Source organism: Meleagris gallopavo, chromosome 6, assembly GCF_905368555.1.
Source record: "Meleagris gallopavo chromosome 6, MGAL_WU_HG_1.1, whole genome shotgun sequence".
Classification (NCBI taxonomy): domain Eukaryota; kingdom Metazoa; phylum Chordata; class Aves; order Galliformes; family Phasianidae; genus Meleagris; species Meleagris gallopavo.
In genome coordinates, this window is record NC_139409.1 from 38,721,574 (window position 1) to 38,736,806 (window position 15,233).

Below are 15,233 nucleotides of genomic sequence, written 5' to 3' on the forward strand. Positions count from 1 at the left end.
GCACTTTGACTTTTTTTCACTTCTGTATAGTAGCAGACATGGGTCCTGAGCCAAAGAAGATCACTGTGGCAGGGTTTCCATATCCTGGTTTCTGGAATTTAGATAGAAGCCACTAATGGCAAAATTATATTGCTGTTAATAAACATTAATCAAATAAAAATTGGTCTACTGCACTTTGGCGGTTCACAGTCAATGTCATGTTGATTTCACCCATGTAAAGGAATGTATCTAGTGTTTTGTTTTGCCATTAGAAGATGCAATTTTATTATTGTCTTTTATAGTAATATGTTCATTAATAGTGGAAGTTGTGTATCAGGGAGTTTTCCAAGTGAAAACTTGATCTATCAGAGTAAATGCAACTGTTAAAAAAAATAAAAATAAAAAAAATTGGGCAAGGGACATTTTGGAGAAAGGTCTCTTTGGTAAAGCAGTGACCGAGACAAGACAGTAACTAGAGGAATAAGATTACTGTCCTTGTTCTCTTGAAGTGTTGCGTTCAGCTATAAATGGCCTTCTGTGATCGTTCACTTGGGATTAGTGACTGCGACTATTAAATCTGCATTTTTAGCTTAAATCTCTGTAAAGTAAAGACACATAGCTGTTTTATGGTTTAATTGCTTAATGTAACAAGTTGTATGTGCCCTAATTCAAGTTTTGGTGCAGTGCTGTGCTGTCTGTGGGAGGTTTGATATATTCAAATAAATTTTAGCATTCATCTCAGACCTAGGAGATGGATATAAATCTCAGAAGTTTCTGCTTATCTAAAACAGAAGTTCAGAGTATATATACATATGCATGCAAATAAATGATGATACCTCCCGCATTGTTGTTGGATCTAGTCCATCTGTGTTACTACAAATTTTTCTTGGCAGCTAAAAATGAAAAAATATTTTTAAGCAAGCCTAACTAACATAACCAAAAAAGCATCGTCAGCAGTGCTGACGCTCTACAGTTTACTCTGTATCAGACACTTATGTTAGCGGTACAGTGCAGTGGCCAGAGGTAAACAGGCTGTGGTGGAGGATAAGTGCTTTCCAAATGAACTCTAGAGGTGTTTGTTGAACTGCAGATGCAAAAGGAACATCTCCAGGTGTAGCAGGCATACACTCATCCAAGAAGGAGATCTACTGTTTTTGCAATGTTTTGTATGTTGGATATATGATATGTGTTATATAAAAATACAATAACATGTATTTCTGTTTTTTTTGTTTTCTCTTTAGGTATGGGAAAATTGTATCAACAAAGGCAATTCTTGACAAAAACACAAATCAGTGCAAAGGTATGTGCAAAAAGTCTGCCTTGTGAGTTCATTATTTGAGTGATTGACTGGTGGCTTGGCTGCCAAGGCTATAGCTTCAACACTGCAATCAACATAATGTAAAATATCTTGCAAACATATTTAATAATGCCAATGCTTTGAATTGTGTTTCCAGTGACATTACTCATTAATTTTTTTCATTAACAAACAAAATGAAAATCACAAGTCTGAACAAGTATCAAATTGCTTCAGCAGAAAAGTAAATTACCTTCTAACTACATAGTGCCATCTGATTTGAATGATACCATTAGTGATTCAAATTGATTTCTGATGTAAAAATGAGAAACCTATGGGAAAAATTTCCCAAGCAAAACCTGGTTTAATTTTTCTGTTTCTGTAGAGTCTTGGTCTACACTATTGGAAGTAGAAATTGTTTGTGACACAAATATATCTACCAGTTGCAATACCAAGATATGAAAATGATTCATTTTCCAGTTTTACATTTTTATTTCTTTCTTAATTTTTTGCTAATATCTTAAACTTTCAAGTGAAATATAATGTTTGATATACATATATGTGTACGTATAGCCAAATCTGCATAGTTAAATACTGGCGAACATGTAGAATTATCTTAGGGAGGGAATTGTTATTCATTTACCAGTCTGTAAAGCAATCAGTTGTATGGTGGGGACCTCTCCTTTAAAATGTCTGTAACGTTATGCTAGTGACATACAGAATCCTTTTGGAGTAATAGAATCTTCTGAAGTAGATTCTTCTGATAAGACAAATGTTGTGGACCATATTTCTGTGTGAGTTAGTATGAACACTGTGTACAGGCATATCTCACTGGTCACAAGATGAAGTCTGAAGAGAAGCATCAGAGAAAGACATTTGGGCATACTGTGAGAAGGTGCAAAATCCTGCCGGATGTACCAAGGACATCCTTGATGTTTGTAGAAGTGTGTGCCTTTATTGCAGCAACATTCATTAGCTACTTGAGAAAATTAGGTTTGAAAATTACCATTGCTAGTTTTAGAAAACTCCACCAACCCAATAGGTTATGAGGCATCATCAGAAACAGCATTGCCATACATTTGCTTTTGTCTGGACTTGCTTTTCCTTTCCTTGGTGCCCTGTGAAAGCAGATTTTTTGTAGCATCGCTGTCCATATAACTTTGAAAAACACAATGAGAAGCTTTCGTTATTGGTTTTGTTTGTTGTCTTGTTTTATTTTATGGAGGAATACTCCCATGGGAGGTATGGACTAGACCAAGTGCAGGAAGCTGGCATGGGGGCCACAGAAGCAAGTGCTGCAGTTTCTGAGCCAGGAGGAGATGGATGTACCAGCTGCTGGCTGCATAGCCAGGAGGTTTGGGTTTTGGAAAAAGAGTGTGGTATGGGGACCTATAGAGAGAGGAGGACTAGCAGCAAATGGAAGGACTAGGAGCTACAAAAGGGACTGAGCAGATCAAAGAGCTCTGAGCTGGTTTGACAAGGAGGAATTGTGCTGCTCTGAACTGTAACATGGTGGGATGGGAGGGGCTTTGGGTTAGGAGTGGCTGGGGATGTGATCCTAGAGCAAGAAGAAGCTGGAGCTTAGCACAAGGGGAGCTAGAGGACCTGGGTTCTGATGTGAAAGATAAGACATAGGAGGTCTGCAGTTGGGTAGGTTAGTATAACCCTAGGCCAGACTGCAGCTAAAACTTTACTCTGTGGACAGGAACATTTAGGTTGTATTACCTCCTTCTTAATACAACGCAAGTTTGAGGTCTTCTCCATTCTCTTGTTCTATCATTTTTTTCGTCTTTTCCTAGAATCATGGATTCATAGAATGGCCTGGTTTGAAAAGAGCCATAATCATCATCTAGTTTCAACCCCCCTGCTATGTGCAGTCGCCAGCCACTAGACCAGGCTGCCCAGAGCCACATCCAGCCTGGCCTTGAATTCCTCCAGGGATGGAGCATCCACAACCTCCTTGGGCAACCTGTTCCAGTGCATCACCACCCTCTGTGCGGAAGACTTCCTTCTAATATCCAACCTAAACCTCTACTGTCTTAGTTTAAAATCATTCCGCTTTGTCCTTTCACTATCTACTCTTGTAAGCATTCTCCCTCCTGTTTATATGCTTGTTTCAAATACTGGAAGACTATAATGAGGTCTCCCTGGAGCTTTCTTTTCTCCAAGCTAAACAAGCCCAGTTCCCTCAACTTTTCTTCATAGGAGAGGTGCTCCAGCCCTCTGATCATCTTAGTGGCCCTCCTCTGGAGCTGCTTCAGGGCTCCATGTCCTTCTTGCGCTTAGAGGCCCCAGGCCTGGACACAGAACTTCAAATGGGGCCTTGCGAGAGCCGAGTAGAAGGGGACAATCACCTCCCTCTTCCTGCTGGCCACTGTTCTTGTAATGCAGCTCAGAACACAGTTGGTCTTCTGGGTTGCAAGTGCACACTGCTTGCTCATGTCCAGCTTCTCATCTACCAGGCTTTTGTCTTAAAGTTGTCCATTTGAAATGGAAACACAAAGCAAGCATATGGAATTGGATTTGAACTGGTCTGTAAATATATTAAATAATTAAATGAAGTCTATGCAAGGGAGTAATTATTTGCCTCTGCTGATCTTGATTGGGACCACTGTGATCTTACCGTAGATGCTTCAGCCAGGAGCCTAAAGGATAATGGAGTGAATCTTGTGGAAACAGGCTAAATGATTGTCCTTCTTGTCCTTTATGCCTTCTCTTTCCACAATAGATGTTTGATTGTAACCTGTTCCACAAACATGGTATCACATGATCTGAGCTTCTTTCAATTCCCATTGCCTGAAGTATAGAAGAAAGGGCATGGATTTCCTCACAAAACACGAAAGTGTGAAGTGAAAAGATTGTGAGGAATATGAGTGGTAAAACTTTGAGAAAGACACACATCTTGGTTTGGCATTCTTTATATTGTAGTCTGTTTTGATATTATTGTAGTTGGAGTCATACAACAGTGAGTTAGAATTCTGTAAATGTTTGCTTTTATGCTGTGTTATTACACTATAGGGCAGAGAAATATATTTATTTGTATTTGCAATGATGGATCTTTATGACATAAGTGGTGCCATTAAAAGATCATAAACATAATTGGATTTATTAACAGAATGCTTCATGGCATAAAAAGAATAGAAGTTTTGCGTCTTTAAAGGCTGGCTACAATTTCCTTCCTCTTCAGTGAGATTACTGGGAAAAAAAAAGAAAGTCTGATAGGCATCAGAATGGAAGGGATGTGAGGAAGTCATCATGTCCATTCCCCTGCCCCAGGCCAGGACCAGTGCTGCCCAAGCCAGGCTGCGGATGTTTGCCTCGCTCATGCCTGGAGGCTTCCAGTGGTGGAGGCTCCGCAAGCTCTTCAGGCAAGCTGCAACACTGCTTGCTGTTCTCGCTGTAATAAAGTATTTCCTAATATCTAACCCAAATCTCTCTTTATGCAATTTGAGCCTATTGCTTCTTTTCTTGCTTCCCAGTGGATGCAGAACAGTTTATTCCCTTCTTCTTTGCAGCAAACATATATTTGAAGACTGCTATGCAACTATCTGATCTTTCTTTAGATTATACATTGGAACTTTCACTCCTTTCTTAAAAGCAATCTGTTTCAAGTTTCTTATATTGTACTTCACTGGTCTCTCTAATTAGTTCACTTCTAACCAGAAGTCCTCAGAGCCGAGTACAGAATGTCAGTCAGCCTGAGTCTGGCCATTTTCAATAACGTGGAGAGTTTATTTCATTTGTATTCTGTGTGGTCGTGTGGCTCCCCTGTTTGTTTATTTATACATATAAAGAACTATGTAAATTTAAAGTTTAAATGTACTTTTGATGGTGTTGTATGAGAACATATGCTGTATGAGGGTGTTGCTAAGAGATTCTCAGCAGCCCCTTGGTTCTGTTGTTCTCTTCTCAGGCGTTGCCGCCAGCCAGGCATTCCTTACTGTGTGCTCTTCTTTGTGCTGCTCATTATTCCCTCCTAAGGCTAGTACTTTTCATTTGTCTGCACTGAATTTTATCGTCTTTTTTTCCCGGCTGCTCCTTAATTTGTCAAGATTATTCTCAAGCCTTAAGTCCTTCAGAGTGCTTACAGCACTTACCTCTTTAGTATCCTCTTCACAGTTAATAAATGATTTCTATAATCCACTGGACAAGATAATTTGGAAAAGACAGAATAATAACAGACCTGGGAGAGACATATGAGGAAACCTTCTCAGCATACCAGGTAGTTTAACAGTGAGCCAGAGAACTTTATTTTTAAATTGGATGTGCCAATCAGTTTTGCACCTACGTCACAGCAGTTTTAGCTAGGTCGTATTTCTTCCATCTCTTCATGTTATGAGGGACAACCAAGTTTTGATTGAAACATACAGTATTTACCTCTCCATGGAACTTAGTTACCTGTGTTTGGATGGAGATACAGTGTGACATTTATTCTTTCTAATCAATGCTGTGTGGTACTCATCACCTGGTGCCTTTGAGGCACTGTGAATTGGTTTATTTACTATTTGTTGAAAGATTTTTCCAGAAGTTGAATCTAAGTTGACGTATCTCTAATTCACTGGGGCCTACATCCAGTCCTTTAAATCAAGCAAGATAACAAACAGCAGGCGTTTTGTTTGCTCCTCCCCAGTCTTTTGGTTATCACACATCTTTCTCAAAGTATGAGCTATCCTGTTAAATGATCCCATCATCCTCTGCTGTTTATGTAGTGAAGAAGATTACCTTCATGTCAATGATAGAAGAAATCATGTGATTGGAGATTTCAAAATCTATTTCAGCCTCATTCATGGTTTTTTTCCAAGGTGTAGAGTAGACTTAAAAATTTAAAATAGTGTATACAACAAAGAAATTGTTTCAAGTACCATGTGTATGAATGTGCAAATCGGTTAAAACAGACCTCTGGTTAGCAAAAAGTTTCCTCTTTGAAAAATGCAGAAGACACTCTGAAAAATGGACAGTACGTCACCCTTCAGTATCCCTTGCGATACCTGCTTCATTACTGGCATGCTAAGGAATAGTGTCATCTGAGGATTTACTCCTGGTATGAATTAAGCAGTCGGTCTGAAGAAATCATATATGCTTCAAGGGAGTTAACAAGGGAATTCTTTTGACGTAACTTCTCATTTAAAGATTAGTCTTTGTTGGTGGCATAAAAACTAAGTGAGACATACTAGAAGCAACAATCATCTGTAAGAGAACAATATATAAAACAAAATAAGCGCAGTCATGACAAAGTAGCCAGAAATCAATGAACAAAGCAGGCAACAATCACATATGGAGAATAATGAAAAACAGACACATGATTCATTCAGATGTTCAAACACAAAAACCCTAATGAACAAGTTGGAGAGTTTTGGCTGCTTTTGCTTTTTCCCTCTCTCTCCCTCTTCCCCTTGCACATTTCCCTTCTGGACCTACTGTACTTGCTAATTTAAAAAAGTAGGGGAAATTAATAAAAGAAGCCATTCAAGGGAAGTGTTAATCTGAAACACGTAGGCTCTTCTCTTTCCAGCAGTCGCCCCTTGCCCTCTCCAGCCTGGCTCGACTTTGATAGACCTACGTGCTTGGAGCAGAGGGAATGAGTAATGGTTGTTTCACAGTACAGTTTCCATACCTCATTGCAATGGAATACAGAACAGTTAATCTGCCAAATACACAAGCCCATTTCTTAGAGTATGAATTACTGTCATCTGCATCTGCCCTTGCAGACACTTTAATTGCATGCATACAGATTTACTTCCTGGTTTAATCAGGAGCTCACATTATTCTGAGCGTTTTGCTAGGACCTTAGAAGATCAGCCTGGAAAAATAACTGAAAGTCTGTAGTCCTGCCTGTGGGAATTCTTTTTTTTAAATAAATAAAAGCTATGAATCACAGTAATATGTAGGAGACAAACACTTCAACTACATATTCTTCATTTTATGTATTTTTTTTTTTTTATCAAACTGAACGTGACTTGATTTGTTGAATGGAAGTGTTAGTCTTAAGAGAAAAATGCTAACATGAGGAGAACTATAGAGACTCTATTTATAATTTTAATATTTCATTATGACATTTTTTCTTGTCAATAAGTCTTAGCAACGATCTATTTACTTTTAACATTCAGAACCTGAGAATGTAGATACACATTCATTAGGATTGCAGTGGGTTTATGGTCAAAACATGCCACTAGGTTATCTGTGTTAACTTACCATATATCCCATACAGTTTTATTTCTCTGGTTGCTCTGCTGTTTTTAGACCAAGACTTAAACTTTGCCATGACCTGTTTCATAAGTGAACTGTTTGTAAAACAAAAATGAGATAACTGGAGGCTTATTGTAAGTGCTGGAGATAATTGGAATGGATTGATAAACTGCTGCTTCATAACTCCCCACAGGAATCTGTCCTGCCTTGTGTTTTAAGTCAGTGGTGCTGCTCAACTGCTTAAGTTTACCAGCATCTCTAAGTGTTCTGATCATCTGGGGCTTAATGATGAGGAGATTTCCGCTCTAGTGTTCTGATAAACAGAACTTTGTAGCATATAACAAATATACGCTGGAATCTATGTTAGGCAATATATATAATTTTAAATTTTAAGGTTTTTTTTTTTCGTTTCAAATATCCTATGAAGATTAAAGCTTATTTGTGATCACTTGAATGTATGCATTTTTCACTATGCATTTATTAATTTATGTTCTTCATTTTATACTTGCAGTGGCAGAATTTGATTGTGACTAGCAACATGAAGCAAGTCAATGTGAAATCATAAGCTAGCAAAGAAAGAGCTAAGCTGCATAGAAAACTGCTTAGCTAATTTTATTTATTGGGAATAAACTCAAATTGCAATAACTGTGCTGTGTTATTTATGATTCTCAGAATTGCCATTTTGAGAGGGAAAAAAATCCAGCCAAGTAGGTCTGTGCCTGATCACAGACTGTAAACTGTTCACACTAGGAGGGCATGCACAGCGTGCTTCAAGGGGAAATGGATCTCGTGGAAAGTAAATAATTTGTAAAACAGACTTATTTAATTTTGAAACTCTCGACTTGCGTAAAAATAAATCAATCCTATTTTCGATGCCGGAATAGACAATAGATGTGGTGACTTTTTGTGCGTTAATTTTGTTTGTTTGCATTTTTTTTCTTTTTCTTTTTTTTTTTTTTTTGTTTGTTCCATTCCAAAATTTTACGTAATAAGTGGCATAAGAGTTCAGAAGTTATTAAAAGTGTAGCAACATGGAATATTTTCATTTGGTGGCTCAGAAGACAGTGAGGCATTTGAGAAGGTTGGCTAAATGCTGAGCGTGGGCACGCACTTGACAAGTTTTATGTATGGCTCTGCTAATCCATCTCTGCCTGTAGCAGTCCCAGCTCATTGAGTCCCAGGTTTCTTAAACGGAGAGAATGAACTGTACATAGTGATGCCAAATTTTGTTAGCAAACTAGCTCACAAATCCAGAGAATCTTCACTGGTGCCCCCAAGTCAGTCCTGCTGCTGAGGTAGCACTGAGTAGTACAGCATTAATGCCCACTAGAAGTAATGCAGAGCCCTCTTTCAATTTGTCACTTGTTTTGGGGATCTGCTACTTAGAATATTTTAAAATTATGTTTCTTCCTTAAATGCTTAATTGATGTTTTTATTTCTTTTGAAATATTAAAGAAAAAGGCCAATTTGCCATGCTGAATGTTTTGTTGAAGTCTTGATACACATTTAAACATCATGAAACTGGCTGCTTAAATGTTAAACGTTTGGAGTTCCTGTTCATACTACATATTGGGCTACAGCTTGATACATCCTCACTAGATAAAGAGGAGGGGAGGGGGGGGGCAGTTTGTAGGTCTTTTTTGTTGTTTTAAATTTTGCTTCACTTCTCTGAGTAAAACTGTGAGTTTGCTATTATTTTTTTTTTTACTTTAAAGTTAAAAATTGATATTATTATGTAACCACGTGAGACTTGGACCCTAGTCTTTAGAAAACCACTGAGCAGGGATACATCAAAAGAAGAGGAAAAGAACTGGCAATAAGGAACCATGAGATTGTTCACACAACAGGGAAGTGTTTTAAGTTCACAGCCTATCATGTCCAGTAGAAGTATGTCTGATCTGCAGGCTCATGAACTGTAATGCTATTCTACAGATATGACTGATTTTAGTTACAAGGTTCTAGATGGAGAACAAAAGTGTGTATATTAAAAAATCTATAAGGTGCCATCCCTTTTTAATTAATAGGTGAAGTTTCTTTATGTTCTGATACCATAAAGAGGCAATGACGCTCAATAGGAGCATATGATGCTATCAGATGAAGTATTTTCCTGGCACTTATTCCATTGGCAACTGGGTCCTATATGTCCCTTGGCAAATATGGAAGTATTTTTACAAAATCTCACTTTACTTTAGAGGTAGCTATTCTCCCATTTGCATGCTTCTGAATGTCTCCACATCTGCTGTAGTGAAACAGAAAAGGATTTGATGAGTCGTGCTGAGCAATTCCCTGTAGCAGGAGCATGCCAACACTGGCTGCATCCCTGCCATCGTGGGGACCTGAGGTGTACTTGCTTCCACTTCTGCAAAATGTTGCTACTCCTCAGAAATCAGATCTGACTGCATAGAAACTGTGCTCTATCTCAAGCAAGTCCTTTAAAAATCACTTACTGAGTTTAAAGCCAGGTCCTTTACAAATGAAACTCCTTTCTAATTAGTTCCCCAGATACTGTCATAAACAGCTCCTTTGCAATTAAGGAAAATATTTCCTGGGTCATTATCTTTTCATAAATGAACTCATAGCCTAGCAAATATTATCTGTAAAAAGACCCAAGATGCTTAAGTATTCTGTGACGTATCTAATCAGTGATTATTCTTAATTTACTGCTTCCAAAATTTGCAGACCCGTATCACTGGCAAATAATTGGTTTAATTTTTTTTTTTTTTTCCATCTAGAGAAATAAAAAAGTAAAATTTCATTTTATACACAGTGATTAATGTTTTGACTCATTGGTCTGTAGAAGACTTTGCCAGTAGCTTGGCATGTGTTTGAAGTGCATTTTGGGACTGGGTAATGTTAGCAGGCTCTTAGTGGTCTCAGCAGACTTGGAAATATCTATTTCATATCACATAACTGAATAGAAGAGAAATGTTGTGTCTTGAAACAGCGGCTTGTAATCAGCTCTGTTGAAACCTTACTTGTAATGCACTGGCTTTTTAAACTGCCCTGCAGAATCACTTCTCTTAAACTTGAATTTCTGTATTTTATCTGATGCCATTATGCAGCAGCTCAAATCTCTGTAGTTGTGTTTGGCCACTGGTTTCTTGAAGGCTTTCCCAAAAGCAACAATATTCTGCTGAGAGGTTAGCCGCTCAAAAGTTGTAAGACAAAGAAGAGCTGAATGTTGGAAGCTCCCAGGCTGTCATAGAGGAGGACACTACTCTGCTCCTTACTTCTGCTGGAGCAGATTTCAGCACATGCTCTCAGAGAACGTTGTGTATGCAAAACAAATGCTTACTTGTTATAGTAACAATTTGATAATAAATCCCATCAACAGACTCTTATTGAATACGGCTACTCAACAGGAACCATTCTGAATCAGATCTGTTAATTATAGCGTGACAACTTTTGCATTACGCCAGCAATCAGAAAAGTCATCATTTTGCATTTTCCCCTATTAGTGCACCTCTCTGGCTTTTGTTTTGATTGGTGGAACTATTTTACTCAGATGAATTAAGTAAATGTTCTCTTTTGTGGTAGATAATATACTGTGAAAGTAAAACACTAATAGACCGTGCCATCGTTTTTATTAAATCTTCTTTTCTGAGCATTTGGGGGTTGCTGAAGTAGGAATATATGTGCAGCACAGGGGAAAAAATCATAACCTCTCACAGTAAAGATGAGGCTCAACACAGTGCAAGATCCTATCCAAGCTAGTTCTGGAGTCAGAATGGGAGGGCATTTTGAGTAATTGCTTCATCTATTTATGTTATGTCAGGCATATAGAGATACAGCTTTAAGTGCTCATCTATGGAGCGTTATACAGCTGTTTTCTACATAAATCAATTAAAAAGCAACCTTGTCTTGTGGACTTTTCAGCCTTTAAGTTAGGAAACCACCATTAATTTTGGGTAGCACAGGTAATCTTAGGACTTTGAATTTAGCTGAATAACATAAATTAAAAACCAAAGAAAATCCCAAACCAGTCTTTCTAATCTCAACATTTAGTGATTTTGTTTTATTTATTTATTTTTTTTCCTAAGTCTGGAATGTTTTGTGAAGACCTAAATTTATACATGAGAAAAGGAGGAGTCCACATTAGGGCTGGTTGAAACAACTCTACTTGATGACTTAATTCTTGTCTGACAGGGTCTTCCTTAACACCAATGGTGGGCTGATGTTTTCTTCCATTAGATGGCACTGGTGTGATATATGGTTTGCCCAGACCCCTCAAATTATAAGTTTGATTAAAAAATTAAAAATTATTCAGTTTTTCTCTTTAAAAATAAAAACATATGTTCATTTGATTGATAAATATCCAAGTGGCCTAGCTTTCTTTTTGTTTTGTTTAGTTTTGTTTACAGAGTTTTCATAAGTTATTGGCCAGTTTCAAGCAAATGTGACAAATGTCTGGGTTTTCAAATACAACAGTTAATAAATTTTTTCAGATAAAGGGTAGCTATGTAGAGTGGAGACTTGGTGTTCCTGTGGGAGGAAGTGCAGGGTGAGTTTACTTCTTATCCACTTAATTTAGCCACAGAAAACTTCTGCTTCTTTGTCTATGTTTGAGCAAGACCTTTTGCTGTTCTTGCCTAACAAATAATTTGGAAGGGAGCTATGGATGTTTGAGGGGAGGAAGAAATATTTGGGATTGGAAATTTGAGTAACTGGAGCAAGTTATAGTGTCACAGTTGGGTTTGGGACATGGGAAGAAGAGTGAAATGCAGGGCTCAGAAAATATAAGAACACAGGCTGTAATTTCTCATAGAATATTCTGTAATATTCTCAATAAAAGAGAAATAACTAGATTTTTTTTTTTTATTTCATTTTATTTTTTGAATATGATCTCTATTAAGATTATTCAGACCTATGCCCTTGCTGCTTGCATTATTAGTCATGGTGTTGTTGTTTATTAACTTATTAAATATGGAGCAGTAAACACTATTTATTTTTAAATGATTTAAAATGGACTTGTTGCCCTTCAATTTTTTATTAATTGAATATTTTTGCTAAACTGTCTGTTTTCAGAGCAAAGGTTGCAGCAAGGAGATGGGGGTCACTGGGACCTCCATTTAAATGCATATTATCTCTATGTTAATTGCCTGCATATTTAGACAAACAAAGATGTCATTCTGCAGAAAGTAAAGGTTTTTGTGGTCAACCTTTAATTGTGAAACAGCAAGAAAAACTCCGAGTGACCTGGTTTGCCTGAGGTGTCTTGGTTACTCTTGTCTGTCAGTTCAGCTCACAGTAAATTGCAGGATAAATTCTACATAATTGATGGAGTGTATCTTTGAAAATGCCTCCAAACTGATGAAAAATTATTATTCAAAATTTAAGAGTTTAATTGTTGTATATTTCTTGCACATAATCCTAGTAGTTATTTCCTTTTTAATAAAAATAGATTTTATTGCTAGTTATTGGAAAAAGAAAAGTTAGTTATTAGAGAAAAAAATCATGAAACAGATATTAAATATGCTTCGGATTTTGGAGACAGATACATATTTATCAGGATGGGTGAGGGAGAGTTCTTACATCAGAAAGAATTGTTAAAATAGCTGCACTTAAAGCTGAAAGTGTATGCTTGCAACAAGTTATTCTGAGATTTCTGGAATTAAGAAGTCTCTGTCTTACAACTCTTTGTTGTGTTTTCCCTAGTGCCTAGTTATGAGATTGAGGTTTTGGAACTTAAAATATTTGAGGGCTGACAGAGGAAGATATGTAGACGTTTCTGCAGTAAGTTATTTTTCTTACTTCTTCCTCCTTTAATAATATATTTTAGTATTCAGTTGGCTTTTTTTGAAAAAAAAAAATACGCAGTCAATATTACTATGGATTGCAAAGTATATCATTTTAAAATACAAAACTGAAATTGTTTTCTTCCACATGCATCATCTAAATTTATCCACATTGAATTTCTTCTGCTGTTTCATTATCCATCCACTTATTATAATAAAGTCCTTATGCAGTTATTTGCAACTGCCTCACCCTATTTTCTCTTCTAAATAATCTTTTCACCTCACTCCTTAGCCTCTTCTCATCTTCTTTTAGAAAAGTAGTTTGTGCAGTATGGGTCCCATCAGAGCTCCGCATGGAAGTCCAATTGGTCCTGTTCCTCCGCTGTAAGAAAGACCTTGCCCTCTACCCTCTGTTTTTCTCTTCTAACCAATTGTTTATCCATGAATTTTCCCTCTTACTCCATGAGTGCATAGCTTCCTAAGAAACCTTTTGTGGGGGACCTGTCAAATGCGTTTCAGAGATCCAAGCAGACTATATTAGCCAGATCACCCTTATCCACAGACTTGTTGACCTTTTCAAAAAACTCCAGTAGATCTGTGAGGCAAACCCACAAAAGCCAGCCTCTTTCTGTATACTTTGTATTTCCAGTGATTTGACTCTTTCTGCAATACAGTTTGATACCAGGCTTACAGACCTGTGGATACGTGGATCTCACCTGGAATCTTTTAATAGCGGTGTCGCCACATGTGCCACCTCCTCAGTCCTCAGTATAAGGTTGGTTTTAGAAAAGAGGCTTATTAACATGTGTAGTCAGCTATTGCGCCAGCTATTTTTGAACAGGCACGGTGAATACCATCTGTTGTTGCAATTTGTTACTGTTAACTTTTGTCAATTTGTCCCATAACCTACCTCCTCTATGGTCATTTCAAATTAAGAGTTGCATCTGCTCTTCAGGGCTTCTTAAGCAGCTGCTCTGTGAAATAGCACCTAAAAATGTGGTATTTGCTTTATATCCCATTTCGCTCAATCTGCATAGGGATAAATAAAGTCCCCTATGAGCACTCTATTTCCTGCCTTTCCTGCCTTTCTACATCTTTCTACGTATCTGCATGTTGTTATTGGAGCTACCCTTGTGGAACACTCCATAGTATAGGCTCAGTTCTCCAGTAATGCAAAATTATCGTTCCTCATGTTTATGCTTTGCATGTCACTCTTATCATTCTGTGTTACTTGCAGCCAGGCTTTACCTGATCATTTCCACCACTCTTATGGCCTACTCTGTGCCATGCATGTTATATCTTAGTAATCTGCTCATTAGCTCACTTTCACCACATTTCCTAATTTCTGAGTGTTTTCTTACTATAGAATGTATTCCAGTTCACCCAACTTATGTCAAGGCCCTCAGCCGTCTAAGTAGCCACTAGTGTTCTGTTATGTATGCCATGTTGGAGTTACTTTTTGTCCCAATTTGTCTACTTCCATTCTTCAGCCTGTTTTGTTTGCAGGAGGAGTAGGTCTGGTTATCATCCTTTGACTGTCTCTGAGTTTACAAACTCCCCCATCTGTTTGTATGCTGAGTGAGATTACCATCCCTACAACCTGTTCCTGCTTCTGGTATTTTTTTTTGCCAAAAGATTCCAAGTCAACTGCTGTCAGTTGGGAAGATCCAGCCCAACATCGTATCTCAACTCATCACACCCACTTGAATGCTACCGTGAGCTGCTAGCTGCATTAATGGATTCATTACTTCTGAAATTTCCTCTGTGAACCTCTCCCTCAGCAAGATTTGACGTGGTTGCTTGGAAATGATGTCTCTGAATGTTTAGCTGCTGAATTTCTCCATCTCCCCAAGTTCCTCCCCGTTTGCCACTGAGCTCTCAGGAGCCAAAATGCCCCTCTCAAGACCTCCTCCATCCATGCATGGAAGTCTCCAATAGGGAAGTCATAGAAGTGATGGTTGGCATAGGAAGATGGTTAATCCCTATTTTACTTAATTTCTTCTCTCTGTGTGTTTGATGGAGTAGTTCCTACAGCTGCA

General features: G+C 37.8%; 1 protein-coding gene across 14 annotated transcripts in view; it reads left to right on the top strand.

The window, feature by feature from the left end:
- The window catches only part of RBMS3 (RNA binding motif single stranded interacting protein 3), a 700,434-nt gene that overhangs the window by 378,364 nt on the left and 306,837 nt on the right, over positions 1–15,233 (top strand). For all 14 annotated transcript variants that reach the window (XR_014883963.1, XM_085226398.1, XM_085226391.1 and 11 more), the window contains one exon: positions 1,221–1,279. Coding sequence is in view for 13 of the 14 variants with exons in the window: in XM_085226398.1 (XP_085082524.1) it covers positions 1,221–1,279 (59 nt within the window). In the remaining variant the exon portion in view is untranslated. The remainder of the gene's footprint in view (positions 1–1,220; positions 1,280–15,233) is intronic.